The following is a 22,479-nucleotide window of genomic DNA, read 5'->3' on the forward strand; positions in this document are numbered from 1 at the left end:
CCCACCCCGCACTACATTACGGGCAGGAGGGATCCCAGGCCCTCCTGCCCTCGACGCAAACCCCCCTCCCCCCCAAGAACCTCCGACCGCCCCCCAGCCGACCCGCGATCCCCCTGGCGACCCCCACGACCCCCCCACCCCCCTTCCCCGTACCTTTAGTAGTTGGCCGGACAGACGGGAGCCAAACCCGCCTGTCCGGCAGGCAGCCAACGAAGGAATGAGGCCGGATTGGCCCATCCATCCTAAAGCTCCGCCTACTGGTGGGACCTAAGGCGCGTGGGCCAATCAGAATAGGCCCTGGAGCCTTAGGTCCCACCTGGGGGCGCGGCCTGAGGCACATGGTCGGGTTGGGCCCATGTGCCTCAGGCCGCGCCCCCAGGTGGGACCTAAGGCTCCAGGGCCTATTCTGATTGGCCCACGCGCCTTAGGCCCCACCAGTAGGCGGAGCTTTAGGATGGATGGGCCAATCCGGCCTCATTCCTTCGTTGGCTGCCTGCCGGACAGGCGGGTTTGGCTCCCGTCTGTCCGGCCAACTACTAAAGGTACGGGGAAGGGGGGCGGGGGGGGCGTGGGGGTCGCCAGGGGGATCGCGGGTCGGCTGGGGGGCGGTCGGAGGTTCTTGGGGGGGAGGGGGGTTTGCGTCGAGGGCAGGAGGGCCTGGGATCCCTCCTGCCCGTAATGTAGTGCGGGGTGGGGTTAGGGGGTCGCCGTGGCCAGGAGGGTTTGGGCTCCCTTCTGGCCCAACTACCAAAGGTACGGGGAAGGGGGGTGGGGGGGTCGTGGGGGTCGCCAGGGGGATCGCGGGTCGGCTGGGAGGCGGTCGGAGGTTCTTGGGGGGGAGGGGGGTTTGCGTCGAGGGCAGGAGGGCCTGGGATCCCTCCTGCCCGTAATGTAGTGCGGGGTGGGGTTAGGGGGTCGCCGTGGCCAGGAGGGTTTGGGCTCCCTTCTGGCCCGATATTGTCGGGAAGTCGGCGGTCGTTCGGGGTGGGGGTGCGAGTGGTCCTGCCGGGGGGGGGGGATGTATCGGACGTCGGGGAGTCAGCCGGGCAAGAGGGCTTGGGCTCCCTCTTGCTCCGATCGTGGATGCGGGTGTGGGTGGGAGCGCGTGCGAGCGGTCGTTCGGGGTGGGGGTGCGAGTGGTCCTGCCGGGGGGGGGGGGATGTATCGGACGTCGGGGAGTCGGCCGGGCAAGAGGGCTTGGGCTCCCTCTTGCTCCGATCGTGGATGCGGGTGCGGATGGGAGCGCGTGCGAGCGGTCGTTCGGGGTGGGGGTGCGAGCGGTCCTGCTGGGGGGGTGAATCGGGCGGGGTGGGAACTATGTTTTAAAACTTTGGTATACCGCGCTCACGCATATAACGCGCGAGGGGTATGCGCGGTAGGTAAAAACGCGTATAACGCGCGCGTTATATGCGTGAAAATACGGTAGATGGGCCATTTGGCTTTTATCTACCATCATGTTTCTATGTTTCTATCTGATTACATTATGTTGGGGAATCCCGGGAACTAATGCATCTAGGAAGATTCCTCAAGTCTGCAGATTCTTCAACCTTTGGAAGGACCTTTAGTGTAAGGGGTCAGATGCTCTTTTACTAGTGGCAAACAGACCACCTTTGTGTTTTCCCTGCGTGGTCAATGTTAAGCAAAAATCTTCACATTGCTTATCCTGCAGGGAAAATGATCCTTGTAGTTCTAGATTGGCAAAATGTTTGTTTTTGGTCTGCAGATCTGAAGCGGCTGAAGATTGCTACCCTACTTTCTCTACCCAGTTAGAGGCCTTCTGATTCGGGGTCCAATTCCAATTAACAATCCCTCCCTGTTTGGCCTTTTGACATAGCTCTTGAAAGGTCATTCCTAAAAAAGAAAGATTACTTGGAAGAAGTCATACTTTACTGCAAGCCCAAAAAAAGATCTATTTCTACTATATATGCTCAAGTATGGAGAACCTTTGAATCTTGATGTTCAGAAAAAACTTAGATCATCAAAAGTGTCATTGCCACAAATTCTAGCCTTTTTTCAAGAAGGGCTTAAAGGTCTTTCCATCATTTCCCTCAAAGTTCAGGTTGTGACTCTGGCCTGTTTTTGTGGTTGTATCTAACAGTCGTCTTCGACACTGCTCAAACAGTGCACAACATCTAAATGTGTTGTCAATCTCCTGAGATGTCTGTTTTGAATGAACCTTAATCTTGCTCTTAATGCCTTTAAAACAAAAAACCCTTTTTGAACCCCTATACAAAGCTGATCTTACTTTGAAAATAGTTTTCTTAGTAGCTATGTCTTTGGCCAGAAGAATCTCAGAACTTCAAGCCTTATCTTGTAGATAATCCTTTCTGTGTTTTACTGAAGCTGGGGTGTCTGTCCATATGGTCCCTTCCTTTTTACCTAAGGTGCTTTTAATGTTATTCAAAAAATTATAAAAATTGGTTAGAGGCAGAAGTTCTGCTTCTTTCTATTACCTTCTTACTGCTTGGCTATCCGAATACCGAATGGAACCTAGTGCACAGCAGCCTTAACTGGCAAAATTCTGATTTGCTTTTTATCTCCATTTGCTGGTAAATGTCATAAACCATAAGTATGGACTAATCCTTTCGGACTATAGGAAAGAAAATTATCAGGTAGGAATTAATTTTTCCATTCTTCCCTCTGTCCTCTGCAAAGAAAAGAACTAAATAATTTAATTAAGCTCAGAAGAAATGCCAGAAATTTGTGTTGATTTTAATAAATAAAAAAGTAAATGTTCAGGTTTATGAAAACTTTCTGTGTAATTAGATTGAGCCCACTAGGGACAGGGAAAGTAGCTGTATGGAAGGATAAACCACTTTGGTTATACCACAAAAAGAATCTGATAAACAAGTCTTTTGGCTGTGTTTTTGTATTATTGGAATGGACAGTTTTACCAGTGCTGCTTCTGGTTTTGATTGGTTTATTGATATTGAACCAGCAAGAGCAGAATACATAGAATGGTCTGTTCAGTAGTATTAATGGTTTAGTAATGTAAGTCACACTACTGACTTCCTATTGCAGGAGACAGTGTTTGTTCATTGGAATTTGATATACCATTCTGTCTCGGAGGCTCACAATCTAACTATGGTACCTGAGGCAGTGGAGGGTTTAATGACTTGTGCCCAGGGTCACTGGGATTGAACCTGCAACCTCAGGATGCTAAGGCAGCAGCTCTAACCACTAGGCAACTGTTCCACTCCATAAGAAGCTCTAAACATGAATTAGAAAAAAACACTCACTGACCATGATAAGTCAGGTACAAAACATGCAGAGTATATTGGAAGGAAAACAAATGGTAATGCTTTGATTTTTTTTTTTTTTTTTTAGAGAAGTGACCTGGATGTTTTCACATCACGCAAATCTCATCATATGAAGATCAAACATAAGCCTCCAATACTTCCACCCGTGAACCTTGGAATTATAAAGAAGAAATTGTCTGCAAGGTAAGAAACAAACGTCCTTGAATGTTGCAAACCTTTATTTATATGTAGGTGTAGTTTAGTTATTTTGTAGAGTTTTATCCTTTGGTATAGGAATACTGGAGAGCTAGAGATTGTATGGGAACCTAATTATAGGATGACGTTAACAACTCAGTAATTCTTTGTCTGTATGTGCCAGTATGGAAATATAAATGTACTGTATGTGTCTGGCAGGACGCAAGGAAAGAAAATTAGCAGTTTATATATAATTTCTCCTTATGCAGATAAGTAAGTGGTGTCTCCAGTCTGTTTTTTGTAATATTAGAAAGATACTCGTGAGTATATGAGCTTTCAAGGTACGCTACAATGGAGGTGGTTCTGTACTGATAACTTTAAACCATGTTTACTTAGGCCTGAAGAAGATGTGTATATAGTAAAACCAGTGTTTACAGATGTTTAAAAGCATGTTTTAATTTTGGTCTGAAGCAGCTAATTAGACATACTGTAGATTAGTGTGTTTTAAATGTTTAATTATTTTTTCTTTTTTTTCTGCTAGGTTAAAATCCTTTCAGGAAATCCATCGGTCACATCAGAGGGAATATGAAAAACTAGTATATGATATTGAATGTTCCAAAAGTGTTATCACAAATTTAGAACAATCAAACAGTGCTGTGAATTACAAGTTCTACAAGACTATGAAAACATACATAGAAAACTTAGCAGACTGCCTGAATGAAAAGGTGCTTGAAATTTGTGTGCCTATGTTAAATCACTAGTCAAAAAGACTTTAATCTTTTTTCATTGTTTTCACTGCAACTCAGTACTGTACAAAAAGTGAATAATGTATTTTTCACTCCATAAAACACACGTTTCCCCCCAAAAAGTGGGTGGAAATAAGGGTGCGTCTTATGGAGCAAATACCCCCAGGTCCCGTACCTTTTTTAAATCCCAACGGTCTAACGCTGTATCGACGAGAGCTTTCCGGGCTCCTGCCCGTCCTTCGCTGGACCACTGCCTCCTGATGTCTTCTGTCAGTTCTCGCGTGGCCAGCTGGTGCAGAGAGAGGAGTTAGAAAGAGAGAGGCGGGGCCTTTTTGTGGGTGAGTGTGTGATTGGCTGAGCGCTGAGGGCTTGTACATAGTGGCCTTACGCATGGCTCTTTAGATCTTTAGGGATTTGGCCATAAACCTGTGTGGTTGCCGGTTCTTGTCTGTGTTTGGAGCGGCTTTCCTGTCCACTTGCTTTGTGCATCAGTTGGATAGTTTGGGCTGAAGCTTGTGACAGTTGCCGGCGCTTGGAGGCCTGTTGCTCTTGTCCCTGAGTCGCCGCGTTCCCTTTCCGGTCCAGGGATGCCACATGGAATTAGGTCAGGTGCTGAAATTTATAGGCTCTGTCCTAAAGCGGCGATAGGTAACTGGGATGGAGCCTTTCACATTTAGGGACTGTAAATGTCATAGGATTTATGGTTCTCCTAGTTTATAGATTTCGGTCATCTTTTAAAAAGGTCTTTAAATGCTAATTCGTTAATTATTATAAAATACCGGTCACACAGGAAGCTTACTGAATTGAAAGAACAGATTAATTGCTCACCCCTGTCCATTTTCTGAAAGTTTGCTGTTTAGTTTTATCAACCTTCTCATTTATGCGTTATTTGTTGGAATATCTATTTTGTATTTTTTTTTTTTTTTGGGGGGGGGGGAGTTGCATGCTATCAGTTGTGTGCAGACTGCTCTCGGCTTTGTTTAAGAAGGACGGTGGAACAGGGTACACCATTTGCTTCAGAATTTTTTTTTTCTTGGGTTTTTTTCCTCCTCTACAGGAGGGTGTGTTTTATGGTCAGGTACGTCTTATAGAGCAAAAAATACGGTATATGTTTGTTTCAATTCTTTTTCTTTATAACAACTGTATCAAAATGATGGTAACATGCAGTAATAACAAAAAATATTTTTGGTCAAATATGACATTTTCTCAAGGCGGTCTTTAATAAATATGATGAAATCAACATCTTTATCAAAGCACTTCTCAAGTTGTTTTATTTGGGTCACCAGGCCTTGTATTTCTTTGTAGCAGTGTTTTTGCATTTGCACATATGCCTGCCTTACCCATAGACAGAGGAACTTCAACTGGGTCTCTCTTACAGCCTGCTGCCATTATAGTTTTATCCCAGGACAAGCAGGCAGCCTATTCTCACATATGGGTGATGTCATCAGTGGAGCCCGGATGCGGAAGCTCGCAAGCAGACTTGCTTGAAGAAAACTCAAAGTTTTGAGTCGACCACACCGCGCATGCGCGAGTGCCTTCCCGCCCAGCGTAGGGCGCGTCTCCTCAGTTCTCCGCCGAGCCGAGAAGTCTGTCTTTGACTCTGCGTTAACTTCGTTACTTCATGCCTTCTCTGAACCGCTGTTCTTTATTTCTTTTATTTCTAGTTTTTAAAAAAAAATTTTTTTTCAATCTTCCATCCGTCTGCTGGGCAGGCCGCTCGGCCACAGCCCAAGGGCTTCAATCTTGCGGCGGCTGTTTATCCTTCTTTGTCCCGGCATGTCATGGGCTTCAAGAAGTGTAGCCAATGCCAGCGTGCGATTTCCCTTACGGACCCACACTGTCAGTGCCTCAAGTGCCTTGGGCCGGAACATCACCCAAAGTCGTGCGAGCGCTGTGCTACTCTTCAACTTCGAGCCCTTAAACGTCATCATCTTTTGGTGGAGAAGCTGTTCGGGATGGATTCTTCCTCCGATCCCTCGACATCGAAGGCGCCCTTGGCGTCACCTTCGACCGAGACTCCTCCTGTTTCTACTGCTTCCACCTCAAGCCTCATCAGACCTTCATCGTTTGCAGCGGCTCTCTCTTCGACGACACCTGCTGTATCTTCCCTTGTTTCCTCAGGTCAGATAGCTCAGCAGAAAGTTCCAGGGGTGGTGCTTAAAGTCCTAAGACTTCCAAGTCAAAGCACATTTACACTGCCTCGTTGGAACCTCCAGCCAAAACAGGTGGTCTGGTTTCAGACTCGGATCCATCCTTGCCGGCTTCTTTCGAGATCATGTTGGAGAAGCAATTTATTCAGTTCCTTACTAATATGGGACCGAAGCTTCTTCCTCTCATCCAGCCTGGGCATTCAGCAGACTCCTGCGAGGTCGAGCTGCTTCCTTTGCCTCAGTCTGAGCTTACACCCTCTTTGCAGGGAGCAGAGTCTCAGCGAGTGTCTGGTCTGGCATCCAAGCACATGAAGCAAGGAGCAGAATCTTTGCAAGTGCCTCGGCAGGAATCTTCACACTCTATACAAGGAGCAGAGTCTTTGGGAGTGCATCGAGGTTCCTCCATCAAGCCTCTGGAGCTTTGATCTACAGCCTCCAGTCCTATCCATTCTTTGATAGCATCGGCTGCTTCTGTCTCCGAGGCGAAGTCTCCTCGATCTTCGAGATCTGCTTCCAAGCACTGTTCTCACCGACAATCGAGGCTGCTACTTGTCCTCGGTTCATACTTTCACTTCTCACTGTTGTCTGGCTACTTTCTCCAGATGGGATGGACAGTTTGGCCAAACAGTATTACAAAATTTATTCTCTTAAATTGCCAACACTCCCACCATCCCATTTTGGTTAGCTTGGAGGTCACCCATATGTGAGAATAGGCTGCCTGCTTGTCCTGGGATAAAGCAGTTACTTACTGTAACAGGTGTTATCCAGGGACAGCAGGCAGCTATTCTCACAACCCACCCACCTCCCCTGGTTGGCTTCTCTGCTAGCTATCTGAACTGAGGAGACTCGCCTTACGCTGGGCGGGAAGGCACTTGCGCATGCGCGGTGTGGTCGACTCGAAACTTTGAGTTTTCTTCAAGCAAGTCTGCTTGCAAGCTTCCGCATCCAGGCTCTGCTGATGACATCACCCATATGTGAGAATAGCTGCCTGCTGTCCCTGGATAACACCTGTTACGGTAAGTAACTGCTTTTTCCTCCAAGGAGAGAATAATATGATAAACTTCAGGTTGTACACACAAAGAGCCCAAGACTTGTGGAGTATTCTGCTCAAAAGGTTTCACTTTCATTTTTACTGCTTGCCCCTCCTTCCTCACCCTTAGCTCCTTGTGCAGATATAATGTATAAACTTAGCACTTAAGAGGTAAGGGGTTGATTCTGTGTACATCAATTTGCAAAGGAGCAATGAACTAAGGTCTTTTTCTTAACTTTGTGTTATCTTTGTTATGAAGAAGCATGTTATGTCTGCAGACACAGTTACAGTTTTGAGAAATGTAAGTGAATCTTGCCTTGATGAATGAAATGAATTGCATAGCTCAAAACTGCCAAAATACAAGGACAGAATTTTGGAAGAGTGCTCTTCAAGTGTTACACCCTTAAGCATGTTTTTTTTTGGTTTTTTTTTAAATAACTCTCATTCAGACACTGCAGTTTCTGCCTTGGATCATGGATACAAACTAAGGCACCTTTCAAAATCCAACTAACATAATCCTTATATCTGGCCACTAGAAGCTGCCTTTGAAAAACTACAGCTCCATAGATCATCTAGGGATATTGGCAGATTCATATTTGCTGCTTGGGACTAGATTAAAATAATAATTTTTTTAGCTATATGAGAACTTGGACTTTTCTCATGTGCATAGTGTTTCGTGTCTCTTAAGTGCTCTATGTGTGGGTTTTGGATCTGTTTGATTTTCAGCCTTGCTTTTGTAATGCACATATTATGGAGAACTAATAATTTGAATGATGTCTGTTGCAGATATCTGTGATTGATGAGCTAGAACTGGCAATGCAACAACTTCTTCAACAAAAAGCCCATACCTTGTTGATGCGCAGACAAGATGATTTGCAAAGTGAAGCGGCATTTATTCAGCAGTTAACAAGTTAGTAACAATTGTAGTTTGTAGGAAGGAAAAAAGCATGTGCTAGTTTCTCAGAGAACAAGCAGGCCAAAACGTTCTCACATATGGGTTTCCATGGAGCCCGGTGTGGAAATGCTGCCCAGCTGGAGGCAGCTCTTCCACTGCCTTTTATTTGAAGTAGACTAGGCCTTACAGACAGTCTACCCAGCTTTTTATTGCTTTTGATCCCAACAGGTTGGGCATTGCCATTGGTAAATGCATGCTTTCTAATTGGCTGGCAGATTTATCTTTTTCGCTTAAGCCCGGTTTGGGCTGACTCTGCAGGGTCATGTCAAGGATCACTGTGCCAGAACCATGGTAGTAGCCCATTTGAGGTCAGTCTCCATTGAAGAGATTGCAAGACTGAACCATGGGCTTCTGTCCACACATTTATATCCCACTACTTCCTTGAGCAGAACACCCAATGCGACAGCTTGGTCTGAGAGTCCTGCAAAGTTTGTTTAGTGTCTAGAATCCTACTCCACCTTTCTAGGCCCATTTTTATTTTGTTCCAGGATGCACCTTCATGCTAGTGTATATATGTTTTTAGGTTGAATGAGTTTTGGACTTGGCGTTACAAGTCTCTGTTGACCTAACCTTATTGTTTTCAGTGAGTTTGGAGCTAGGGATTTCCACATGTGAGAATAATTTGGGCTGCTTGTCCCTGGAGAAAACAAAAGTTACTTACCTGTAGCAGGAATTCTCAGAGGACAGCAGGCTAATATTCTCACATACCCTCCTACCTCTCCTTGTAGTTGTATTTTGTTTATATTTATATTATTGTACTGCTAGTCCCACACTGGTGAGTTGGGCGGGAAGTAACCAGCTCATATGTGGTGGGAGCGCTGCTTTAAGTTCTTAAAGGTACAGTACTGTAAAGGGGCAGCGTTTCTGTACTGGGCTCTATGGATGATGTCGCCCACATGTGAGAATATTGACCTGCTGTCCTCAGAGAATATCTGGTACAGGTAAGTAACTTTGCTTTATTCAGCAAATAAATAATGACGTAAATACTTTTTATCCCAGGACAAGCAGGCAGCATATTCTTAACGTATGGGTGACGTCACCGACGGAGCCCCGGTACGGACCTTTTTAACTAGAAAGTTCTAGTTGGCCGCACCGCGCATGCGCGGGTGCCTTCCCGCCCGACGGAGGAGTGCGTGGTCTCCAGTTTCTTCGTTTCTGCGGAGCGAAGAAGACGCATGTGCTTTTCAACGGCCGTTGAAAACTCTCTTTTTGCCTTCCCGCTCGCGATAATTGATCCACTTTTGGTTCTTTTTTGTCTTTCGACTTCATTCTTCTAAAAAAAAAAAAAAAAAATTCTTTTTCGTGTCTTTTTCTTTATTTTTGCAGCCGGCCCAGGCGGGGCCTGTTGTAATCATCCAAGCCTCCGGGTTTGATTTCGCGGAGGCCGTGTTTCCCTTCATGCCCCCTCAACCGGGCTTCAAGAAGTGCCAGCGGTGTGCACGCCCGATCTCTCTAACTGACCCACACAACTGGTGCCTTCAGTGTTTGGGTCCAGAGCATCGGGCTGACACCTGCACCCGCTGTGCTACTCTCAAGAAACGCACTCTTAAGAACCGGCAAATACAGCAAAATATTCTTTTCGGTACCGGTTCTACCATGGATCAGGCCCCGACGTCGACGGCACCGCCTAAATCGGCACCGACCACATCGACACCGCCTGATCCTCCTTCGGGGTCGATAGCGTCAGGTAAGCCGGCTAAGAAGCCTTCCACTTCCCTTGAGCGACCTCCAGTTACAGCGGTGACCCCGGTCCTTCCGACGTCCCGCCGATCCCGTAAACGCTCCGCTCCGATCACGGTGAGTGCCTCGTCATCGGCCTCCTCATCGCCGGAGCGTCGAGCAGCACCTATGGTACCGAAGAAATCTAAAGCGGTACCGGTGCCCCCATTGGAGGACCGAATCTCGGCCATCCTCCAGGACAAGCTTCAGGAGCAGCTACAGAAGCAACTCCAACAGCTCCTTCCAACCTTACTGGCACCGCTCCTTCCGGTACCGGTCCAGCCCGAGCTTCGCACCGCTCCACCGGTATCCACTCCCTCGGTACCGTTGAACACATCCATGCCGGTCTTATCTGCTCAGCCTGCACTTCAGACTTGGTCGGCAGAGGAACCTTCCCAGGGCCCAGATCGACGCCGGTCGTCTCGGGATCGGGATCGGCAACATTCCTCCAGGGACAGGGATCGACGCCGGTCTTCATCCCCCGGCACCGTATCCATGCGATCTGGCAAGTCCCTTTCTAAAACCCGCCATACTGAGCCGGCTATCAGGGACCCAGACCTATGGGAGCAATCCCCACTCGGTACCGAGGAGGATGCCTCTTCTACAGATGAGGAACCCTCCATGGCTGAAACCACTTCTAAGCCCGAGCAATCCTCCTTCACGAAGTTCCTTCGGGAGATGTCCGCGGCTCTCTCCATCCCCCTTGAGTCCGACTCTAAGAAGTCCCAGGCCTTTTTAGAAGCTTTGGACTTCGACCAACCTCCCAAGGAGTTTCTTAAACTTCCTGTACATGATATCCTACGGGAAACATTTTATAAAAATTTGGAGACTCCACTTACTGTTCCAGGTGCCCCTAAAAAACTGGACAGTTTATACCGGGTCATCCCTATTCCGGGATTTGACAAACCCCAATTGCCCCATGAGAGCCTCCTTGTAGAGTCCACTCTCAAAAAATCTCAGGGCTCCAGCGTTTATGCCTCCACCCCTCCTGGCAGAGAGGGAAAGACAATGGACAAATTTGGAAAGCGCCTGTACCAGAATGCCATGCTGGCTAACAGAGCCAACAATTACACCTTTCATTTTTCATTTTACATGAAACACCTGGTCCAACAACTTTCTGCTCTAGAAAAATATGTACCTGAGCGTAAGGTCCCGCTCTTCCAACAGCAGATTTCCAACCTCCTTCAGCTCAGAAAATTTATGGTGCGCTCGATTTACGATTCCTTCGAGCTTACTTCACGAGCCTCCGCACTGGCTGTGGCCATGCGACGCCTAGCCTGGCTGAGGGTGTCTGACCTTGATGTGAACCACCAGGACCGTCTCGCCAACGCGCCCTGTCTTGGTGACGAACTTTTTGGGGAGTCTCTTGATACCACAACACAAAAACTTTCGGCTCATGAGACCAGATGGGACACCCTCATTAAGCCTAAAAAGAAAACTCCACCTGCACGACCATACAGGCCTCAGTCCTCTTATCAACGTCGATTCTCTGCCAGGCCGCTGAATCCTCCTCACCAGCAATCCCGCCGGCCTCGTCAACAACAACAACACACTCAGGCTCGTTCTCAGTCTCACCAGGCGACCAAGCCTCCGCCTCAGACAAAACCTCCTCAGCCCTTTTGACTCCTTTCTCCAGGGCATAGCCAGTCTCCAACCATCGTTGCCTCTTCCTCAACCGATCGGAGGCCGCCTCACCATTTTTCTCCAACGTTGGGAGGCCATCACATCAGACCTGTGGGTTCTCAACATCATCCGTCACGGATACTCACTAAGGTTCCAGACTCTCCCTCTAGACCATCCTCCCGTAGAGTCTGCTTCTCACTCCTCCCAAACTCCACTCCTCCTCAGGGAGGTCCAATCCCTCCTCCTCCTCAATGCCATCGAAGAAGTTCCTCCAGACCAAAGGGGTCAGGGATTTTACTCCCGCTACTTCCTGGTACCCAAGAAAACGGGAGATCTTCATCCCATCTTAGACCTCAGGAACCTCAACAAGTGTTTGGTCAAGGAAAAGTTCAGAATGCTCTCCCTGGCCACGCTTTATCCTCTTCTATCTCAACACGACTGGCTATGTTCCCTGGACCTCAAGGAGGCCTACACTCACATTCCAATCCATCAGGCTTCGCGTCGCTACCTCCGATTCCAGATACAAAATCACCACTATCAGTACAAGGTGCTGCCCTTTGGTCTCGCATCATCACCCAGGGTGTTCACCAAGTGCCTGATTGTGGTAGCGGCTTTTCTCAGGTCCCACAACCTACAAGTGTTCCCATACTTGGACGATTGGTTGGTGAAAGCGACTACATCTCCGCTTGTGCTGCAAGCCACTCATCAAACCATCTCTTTCCTCCATCTCTTGGGGTTCGAGATCAATTATCCCAAGTCGCATCTGCTTCCTACGCAGCGCCTGCAGTTCATCGGAGCAGTCCTCGATACCAATCAGATGAGGGCGTTCCTTCCTGCCGACCGGCACCGGACTCTACTTCACCTTTGTCAGCAGGTGCTCCTTCATCCATCCATCCCTGCTCGCCAGATGATGGTCCTTCTAGGCCACATGGCCTCGACAGTCCATGTGACTCCTCTGGCACGACTCCACCTCAGGATACCTCAATGGACCCTTGCCAACCAATGGTCACAGACCACGAATCTTCTTTCTCATCCCATCTCTGTGACATCGTCTCTTCAGCACTCTCTTCAATGGTGGTTGAACTCCTCAAATCTCTCCAGGGGACTTCTCTTCCATCCACCCCCTCATTCCATGGTCATAACCACAGATGCTTCCCCCTATGCATGGGGGGCCCACTTGGGCGATCTCCGCACCCAGGGTCTTTGGACCCCTCAGGAGCGTCAACATCACATCAACTTCCTGGAGCTCAGAGCCATGTTTTATGCTCTCAAGGCTTTCCAGCATCTCCTCTACCCTCAGGTTCTTCTCCTGTGCACGGACAACCAAGTCGCCATGTACTACATCAACAAGCAAGGCGGCACCGGATCTCGTCCCCTTTGTCAGGAGGCCCTCCGAATCTGGACCTGGGCCACAGCCCACAATCTTTTCCTCAAGGCTGTCTATATCCAGGGCGAACAGAACTCTCTGGCCGACCAGCTCAGCCGCATCCTGCAACCTCACGAGTGGACCCTGGACCCTCCTACTCTCCACTCCATCTTTGCTCGCTGGGGCACCCCGCAAGTGGACCTATTTGCAGCTCCTCACAACCATCAGCTGCCCCAGTTCTGTTCCAGACTCTTCTCTCCGCATCGTCTGGCCCCAGATGCATTCCTACTCGACTGGACGGATCGGTTCCTCTATGCCTTTCCTCCACTCCCTCTGATGTTGCGGACCTTGTTCAAGCTCCGCAAGGACAGGGCCACCATGATTCTCATCGCCCCCCGGTGGCCCCGACAGCACTGGTTCTCCCTCCTGCTCCAGCTCAGCTCCAGGGAGCCCATTCCTCTTCCTGTGTTTCCTACTCTGCTTACACAGCAGCATCAGTCTCTACTGCACCCCAATCTGTCTTCCCTCCACCTGACTGCTTGGTTTCTCTCGGGCTGACCTCTCCAGATACCCTGTCTCAGCCTGTCCGTCGCATTTTGGATGCCTCCAGGAAACCCTCCACGCTCCAATGTTACCATCAGAAGTGGACCCGGTTTTCCTCTTGGTGCCTCCTGCATCATCACAATCCCACCTCATTGGCGGTAGAGACCATTCTGGACTATCTGCTCTCTCTGTCCGATGCTGGTCTCAAGTCTACCTCAATCAGAGTCCACCTCAGTGCCATCACTGCTTTTCATGAGCCTATCCTCGGAAAACCTCTCACGGCTCACCCTCTGGTTTCCCGGTTCATGAGAGGCCTCTTCAACATCAAACCACCTCTACAGCCTCCTCCTGTCGTCTGGGACCTCAATGTGGTTTTGTCAGCCCTCATGAAACCTCCCTTTGAGCCTCTTGCTACTACTTCGCTCAAACTTCTCACATGGAAGGTGCTTTTCCTCATTGCCATCACCTCTGCCAGGAGGGTCAGTGAACTGCATGCACTGGTTGCCGATCCACCATTCACAGTTTTTCACCATGACAAGGTGGTTCTGCGTACCCATCCTAAATTCCTTCCCAAAGTGGTTTCAGCTTTTCACCTCAACCAATCTATTGTATTGCCTGTCTTCTTCCCAAAACCCCATTCTCATCCTGGAGAACAGGCGTTACACACACTGGATTGTAAACGTGCCCTTGCTTACTACCTTGACCGTACCAGGGCTCACCGTTCCTCTCCTCAACTTTTTCTGACCTTCGATCCCAACCGTCTGGGTCGTCCTGTCTCTAAACGAACGCTGTCCAATTGGCTTGCTGCCTGTATTGCGTTCTGTTATGCTCGGGCCGGCCTGTCTCTGGAAGGACCTGTCACAGCCCATAGGGTCAGAGCCATGGCTGCTTCTGTGGCTTTCCTCCGTTCCACACCTATTGAGGAAATCTGCAAGGCGGCCACTTGGTCTTCAGTTCACACGTTCACTACTCACTACTGTCTGGATACCTTCTCCAGACGGGATGGACACTTCGGCCAATCTGTGTTACAAAATTTATTTTCCTAATGGCCAACCATCCCCCCTCCCTCTCTGTTAGCTTGGAGGTCACCCATACGTTAAGAATATGCTGCCTGCTTGTCCTGGGATAAAGCACAGTTACTTACCGTAACAGGTGTTATCCAGGGACAGCAGACAGATATTCTTACGACCCACCCACCTCCCCGGGTTGGCTTCTTAGCTGGCTTATCTTAACTGGAGACCACGCACTCCTCCGTCGGGCGGGAAGGCACCCGCGCATGCGCGGTGCGGCCAACTAGAACTTTCTAGTTAAAAAGGTCCGTACCGGGGCTCCGTCGGTGACGTCACCCATACGTTAAGAATATCTGCCTGCTGTCCCTGGATAACACCTGTTACGGTAAGTAACTGTGCTTTTTCTCCAGGGTAAGTTTATTTCTTAGATAAGTTTTGAAATTCTGATATTGACTATTTTGTTTCTTACAGATGATTTTTTTTTTTTTCTGAGCAATTTGAAGTACCCTTTAAAGGGGAAAACTCTGTTTTTTGTTTAATACTGTGAAAATATGATGTAAATGTTTACTTGGCTCCATCTAGGATATGTGAAATGAATTGGCGTCAACTAGGTTGAAATGCCAAGGACCCAGTGGTATACAATAATTTTTTAGTTCTTAGGTGGTGAAAATTATTTAAAAGGAGCACTTTGTTTAATTTCTGACCCTAGTGGGACCTGTCTGGAATCTTGCTGCTCCCTTGCTGGTTCTGTGGACAGCTTGATCACTGGCAGGAAGGACACAGGTGTACTAAAGCACAGACCAGATTCTGGAGAAAATAACTGACTAGTTTTTCCTCTCTAAAATTGTATAAACTATGAACTGGTGTTTCAGACTGGCTAGGCCTAATGTGCAATCCAAAAGAAGAACAGGAAATGTCCCAACGCCAACGGTGAATATAAATTCAATCAAAAAGAAGGGACAGAAAAATGCTTCCACTTGTGAAGCAAAATGAAATAGCAGCTTTTATTTATAGAGGAACATATAAACCAACTGACATGGATGTCCACATGTCAGATGGTTTATATGTTCTTATATGAATAAAAGCTGCTGTTCAATTCATACCTCACAAGTGGAAGCATCTTTCTGTCCCTTTTATTGATTGGATTAGTTCATATATGTGCCACATTGACAAAGTGCAGAATAAGGCCCGACTTGATGAATTAGCATGTTTACTTTAATTTTTACAAATTAAGTTATAGTGCAATAGGCACATCATTCTGGAACACTTGGGTTGTGTATCTCTGGTCACCAGATCCTGTGTAGAGAGCGTCATTTACATCCCTCTGGGCTGTCTTGTAATACCTCGGTTTTACTCTACATGCAAGATGGTACTGTGGGAGCCTGTCTGTTTGCTGCAGAGGCTCAAAATTTAAGGACATCTCGCTGCAGAGAACACAGACTCTGAAGGTAGTGGTCTTTAACCAAGAAGCAGTTTGCTTGGCCGGGTACATGCCTGGCCAACCTGCTTTAACAGTCTGGTAGTACGGCTTGCTCAAGGTTTTGTCCACAGAGAGCTTGAGCGCAGGCTTAGTGTGTCTGTGGTGGTTTTTCACCAGGATCGTGTACCGACTGTGTTTCCTCCCCCAACTTTGTGCACGAGTTCCATTGGGGGTCGAGGTCTGCGTATGCTATTTCTGCCTATAGAATGCTCTGAATCGGACAGTAGGCGGAGGATTCTTCCTCGAAAGCTATGCTGAGTAAATTGCTGTTTAAGGGTCAGTTTCTCTGTGGTAAAGGACTGAACGAACTTATAGCTAGTGTGCAAGAACAAAAACCGAAGTCTTTGCCTGATAGCAGACCAAGGGTTCCTAGGGGCTCAGGTCGAGCTAATTTTCCTAGCTTTCGGCGCTTTTGCCAGTACTTGGGAAGCCCTTCAGTTCAGATATCTTTTTAATGCTCAAGACAGAAATTTAGGGGTGCTAGGTATCTCCAGTTCTCTGGATCTCACCCCACATTCTGACACCAGGTCAGGAGCTGTCCCTCCAAGGATAGGCGGGAGATCACATCAGACCACTGGGTACAGGAAATTATTCAGGAATGGAATACAAATTCGAGTTCTTTTGTCCCCTTCCAGACCTCTTTCTGGAGTCTCCAGTGGCGAAGCCAGAGAAGGCAGTCTGAGTCTGAGCGACAGTAAAGAGGTACTAGATCTAGCAGCCATAGAAGCTGTCCGAATGAAGAATCGGGCTCAGGGAGATACTCCATATACTTTATCGTACACAAACGAGATTCAGAAGACTGGAGACTGATCCTAGATCTGAAATCTGTCACTGTGGCTCTCAAGATACTGCTTTTCCACATGGAGACTATAAAGTTGGTTAGTGCCACCATGGTGCCAGGGGAATTTCTTACCCCGCTGGACTTGACAGAGGCATATTCTCATTTTCCCAGATCACAGGAGGTTCCAGAGATTCCAAGTTCTGGAGCACCACTTTCAGTTCTCGGTTCTTCCGTTTGGACTGGCCATGGCGCCACACACCTTCACCAATGTTTGTAGTAGCAGTGCACCTCCTCAAGGAGGGGATGCAAGTGCAGCAATTTGGACAATTGGCTGATATGAGTTCCAACCGAATCTGAGGGCAGGACGGCTGTGGAGCACATGGGGCAGCTGCTGCAGAGCCTGGGCTGGGTCATAAGCTTCCAAAAAAGCCATCTGGAGCCGATTCAGTCTCTGGAGTACCTAAGAGGCCAACAAAGATTTTCTCTCTAAAATCTGCAGAGCGAAACTTGCGCATCAGATCAGGGAGTTTTGGGACAGGCCAGCTTGGCATCTGAAAAACTGATGAAGACATTCATGCAGAGTTTTTATTTGATTTTATTTCAGCAATTCATTAGTGCAACAGATATCTATTGTCTTAAAGTCTGGATACACTCAGAGCTGAGTGTATCCAGACTTTAAGACAATAGATACCTGTTTAACAAGACCTAGATCTCTATAGAGACTCCTGATGCAGGCCATGTAGGCCAAAACACGCACGTGTTGAGTCTTATGTGAATGAATAAACACTGTTGAACACAGAGGTCGCCTTTGCTGTTCTTTTCATCTTTACTACAGTGTGAGAAGGTTTTTTTTCCCCTTTGTTAGTCACTCCCCCCTGGATGAGAGCACATTTATGTCCTTTGCAGGATGTGCTCTTATTCTGCTGATCACCACAAACTTGCGCTGCAGATGCCCCTACCTTGGACAACAGAGGCGAGTTGCAGTCTAAACTGGAGGCTGGAGCCACAGTCTGTATCCCAGGGAGTGCCTCTTTGCATCTCCACGTGAGTGATTTTGATGCCAGATGCCAGCATTATGGCTGGGGAGCTCATTGCAAAGGTTGCCTGGTCAAGGGACACTGGTTGTCTGCCCAGAACAAGTGCTCGATAAACCTTTTAGAGCTGTGAGCCATCTGGCTGGTACTGTGGATGCCTAGAAGCTTACTGGAGGACAAAGCGGTATGAGTTTTCTTGGTCAGTGCAACCACAGTAGCCTATGTCAGGGAGGCACCAAGAGTGCTCCACTACAGCTGGAGGCCCAAATCCTGTTCTAGTAGGCAGAGACCTACCTACTGACCCTCTTGGCAGCACAAGTAGCGGGGTAGACAATGTGCAAGCGGCTTTCATAAGCCAGCAGACTCTGGATCCTGGAGAATGGGCTCTGTCTTGGGAAGTGTTTGACGGCAAGGGAGCCGACCATAAAATAAACACTCGCCGGGAGGAAAAGTAGTAAGGGAATGTGAGAAGGCTTTTGAAGCAGCTGTGAATCGCTTGTGAGGAGCCGGCCAGAAAACTAAATACCCGCTTGAGAAAGTCACAGAAGGGAGGGAGGGAGAAGCTTGAGCCACAAGAAACTCCGTGCTGGGCCACATGCAGCCCGTAGGCCGTGGGTTGGACACTTCTGGTTTACTCCTTTAAGTAGTAGCCTAGAGCAAATTTACATTCAAGCACAGTAAGTATGTTCCTGCCTCCTGAGAACTTCCAGTCGATACCTTAGACACTGAAATGTGAACTATCTTGCGCAAAATCATAAGGCATATTGATAAGAGAAGCAGTGAGTCTGACCTCGGTACTGGGAAAGATGGTAGAGGCGCTGATAAAGGACCGCATCATTGATCACCTTGACGGACATGGTCTGATGAGGACCAGCCAGCACGGTTTCAGCAAAGGCAGATCTTGTTTGACAAACTTGCTGCACTTCTTCGAGGGAGTGAACAGGGAGATAGACAAGAGCGAACCGGTCGATATTGTATATCTGGACTTTCAGAAGGCGTTCGACAAGGTTCCGCATGAACAACTACTTCGGAAAATTGCAAACCATAGAATAGAGGGTGAAATACTCACATGAATTAAAAACTGGCTGGAGCATAGGAAACAGAGAGTGGGGGTAAATGAACAATACTCAGACTGGAAGAGTGTCACCAGCGGGGTGCTGCAGTTATTCGTGCTTGGACCTGTGCTCTTCAACATCTTCATAAACGATCTGGACATAGGTACGACGAGCAAGGTGATAAAATTTGTGGACGATACAAAGTTATTCAGAGTAGTGAAGACACGGGGATTATGAAGATCTACAACGTGACATAATCAGGCTCGAGGAATGGGCTGTGACATGGCAGATGAGGTTCAACGTGGACAAGTGTAAAGTGATGCATGTTGGTAACAAAAATCTCATGCACAAATACAGGATGTCCGGAGAGGTACTTGGAGAGACCTCCCAGGAAAGGGACTTGGGAGTTCTGATTGACAAGTCAATGAAGCCGTCCGCGCAATGTACGTCGGCGGCAAAAAGGGCGAACAGAATGCTAGGAATAATAAAGAAGGGGATCACAAACAGATCAGAGAAGGTTATCATGCCGCTGTACTGGGCCATGATGCGCCCTCACCTGGAGTACTGCGTACAGCACTGGTTGCCGTACATGAAGAAGGACACAGTACTCAAAAGAGTCCAGAGAAGAGCGACTAAGATGGTTAAGGGGTTGGAGGAGCTGCCGTACAACGAAAGATTAGAGAAACTAGGCCTCTTCTCCCTCGAACAGAGGAGATTTAGAGGGGACATGATCAAAACATTCAAGGTAGGGGGCGTGGCTTGGAGCGCGCACAATATGGCAGCTTAACCGCAGCGCTCCTCAAACCCAGGCAACAAACTGTAAGAATTTAACTGTTTTGCTTCGCTCGCCCGAGTTGAAAGAATAAAAAAACAGCGTCGGAAATGGCCGCGACGAGGCAGGGAAAGTCTGAAAAGCCGTGCACATCGGGTGTATCGGGTGTATCGGCGAAAAGATCAAAAGTTACTCCCGTGTCGCCATCGAGTGTGCCGATCCCGCTGGAAACTGAAGATTTTACTGATAAATCAGATATTATGGCAGAACTCTTTAAAATCAAACTAATGTTAACTGACAATGCCAGTAAACTCTCAGAAGTCAAGGATGAAATACTCAATTTAAAGCAAGAGATCCAGACTGACAGACAACGGATGTCTGTAATTGAAAAGAGAATCGAGAAGCTGGAAACTAATACACAAAAGTGTGAAGAGGAAAGGAAAGATGTAGCAGCCTTAAAAAATCACCTGGTAGATTTGGAAAACCGGGGAAAGAGAAAGAACATTAGAGTACTTGGTTTAGCTGAAAATCTTGAAGGGGGAGATGCCATTCAGTTTTTAGAAAACCTTTTACCTAAACTGTTACAGCTAAATTCTAAGTGGCCGTTAGAAATAGAACGTGCACACAGAATCCCCACAAGAAAACCAGTAAACCAGGCTGGTCCTAGACCCTTGATTTTTAAAGTATTACGGTACCAACAAGCTTTAGAAATCTTAAAAGTGGCAAAAGCAAATAAAAACTTAAATTATAAAGGGTCTAAATTAATGTTGGTTCCAGATTTTGCTAAATACACTGCAAATATAAGGAAACAATTTCTCACATTCAGACAACAATTAAAAGAAAAAGGCTACATGTATGGCTTATACTATCCGTCGACAATGAGAGTGTCCACTGGGAATAAATCCATGTATTTTCAAGATCCTGCAAAACTGAAAGAATTTTTGACACAAGAGGAACCAATGTCTACATGAAAAAAAAAGTAAAAGGGAAGTTTCATCTGAAGAAAGAAGAAAGAAAATGGAAGATAAAATTAAAAAGAAGAAGATGGTTAAGAAGAAGGAGAGGACAATGATTATTGACTGAATGGATAATTTTTTATTTTATGCAATTGATATTTTGATTTAATTATTATAATATATAGGGTGCTATGACATAATCTTAATTTAATAAGAAATCAAATTATTTATGGAAATTATTGCATCTATATATATTTCATGCTAATATTAATTGAAAGGTATGATAAGAATTATTAACAAATGATATAAAGATAAGGAATTAAGTATTTAAGTGCGGGATAATTAATAAATTAAAAATCAATTTTAAACTTTTTATTAATTGATAAATAAATATTTATTTTACTCATCTACCTATTCATATTGAAATTACTATGAATGATGATCTATGAAAATGTTTAAAATGAATTTATTAATATTATTAATATAATTAATATCATTATAGAAATGAGATATCAAATTTACATAATGAATATTTAATACATAGGGAATTAGAGCTAACTTTGAAATATGTTAAAAATATATTAAAGGGGTAATATATTAGATTGTAGGGAGGATGTTTATAATTTTATGAATCAATTTAATATAAATCTTATTATAGTCAAAAATTCATGCAGATATAATTGATATGAATTACAAAATATACTGAGATTTTAAAATATGGATAAATATTTGATGAGTAGGTAAAGGAATATGAAATATGGAATTAAAATTAAACAACTGATTATATAAAGATAACTAATTAAATGTTTATATATAGAGGATATGTTTAAATAAAAATAGTGGAATAATAGTTGCTTGGGGGAGGGGATTTAGGTTTTGCAAGACCAATGTGTGTTCCAGGTCAGACAATGATAATGGGAGGGAGGGGAGGGAAAATAGAGGGAGGGAGAGGGGATCAGAGGATTAGAATATTTCTGAAGAATGAAAAAACTGAATTGTCTTTATATAAATGTATTTTTTGGGGAGAGATAGGCTGGGGGGAATGGGTAAAAGAAATATATATAATAGATGTGCTAGGATCTAATCAGGTATATAATTATAGAATAATGGATAAAATTTGATTATAAAATAGATGGATATAAAAATTTACTCTATCAATGTCAATGGTTTAAATCATCCTATCAAGAAGAAGAAAGTATTATCGTTCCTTAAAAATCAAAATGCGGACATTTACTTCATTCAAGAGACGCATCTTTCTGAAATCGAATCTAAAAAGTTATCTGGGGGTTGGATTTCTAAATGTTTATTTGCACCGGCTTCAGGGAAAAAAGCTGGGGTGGCTGTTCTGATAAACAAAAAATGTAACGCAGATTTTAAACTAATAAATTATGATCCTTTAGGTAGATGGATACATGTCAAAATGGTTCTGGGAAATACAACCATGGACTTATTCAATTTATATGCTCCTAATTCAAATCAAATGGAATTTTTCAAACAAATTCAACAGTTACTTTTACCACTGGCTACTTCTAATTTAATAGTAGCAGGAGATTTCAATGCTGTAATGGATCCGATTTTAGATAAAAAACCAAGTAGAATTATGAAATCATTAGGCTTGGATAATTTGATTCAATCTTGCGATTTAGTAGATATATGGCGTATTCTTCATTTTAATGATCAGGAATTTTCTTTTTGTTCTCAGGTCCACAAATCCTTTTCACGAATTGATTATATATTTGTTTCCAATAACATAGTGCAACGTGTGTTAAAAGCAGTTATTGATCCCATTGTAATTTCAGACCATGCTGGTGTGTGGATTGACCTT

At 45.9% G+C, this 22,479-nt stretch overlaps 1 protein-coding gene across 8 annotated transcripts in view; it reads left to right on the plus strand.

Annotated features, from left to right (window-relative positions):
- GCFC2 (GC-rich sequence DNA-binding factor 2) overlaps positions 1 to 22,479 on the plus strand; it is a 120,321-nt gene that overhangs the window by 28,924 nt on the left and 68,918 nt on the right. For all 8 annotated transcript variants that reach the window (XM_033937492.1, XM_033937494.1, XM_033937495.1 and 5 more), the window contains 3 exons: positions 3,328 to 3,443; positions 3,976 to 4,159; positions 8,147 to 8,270. In XM_033937492.1, coding sequence (XP_033793383.1) covers positions 3,328 to 3,443; positions 3,976 to 4,159; positions 8,147 to 8,270 — 424 coding nt within the window. The remainder of the gene's footprint in view (positions 1 to 3,327; positions 3,444 to 3,975; positions 4,160 to 8,146; positions 8,271 to 22,479) is intronic.

Source organism: Geotrypetes seraphini, chromosome 3 (assembly GCF_902459505.1).
Source record: "Geotrypetes seraphini chromosome 3, aGeoSer1.1, whole genome shotgun sequence".
NCBI classification, from domain to species: domain Eukaryota; kingdom Metazoa; phylum Chordata; class Amphibia; order Gymnophiona; family Dermophiidae; genus Geotrypetes; species Geotrypetes seraphini.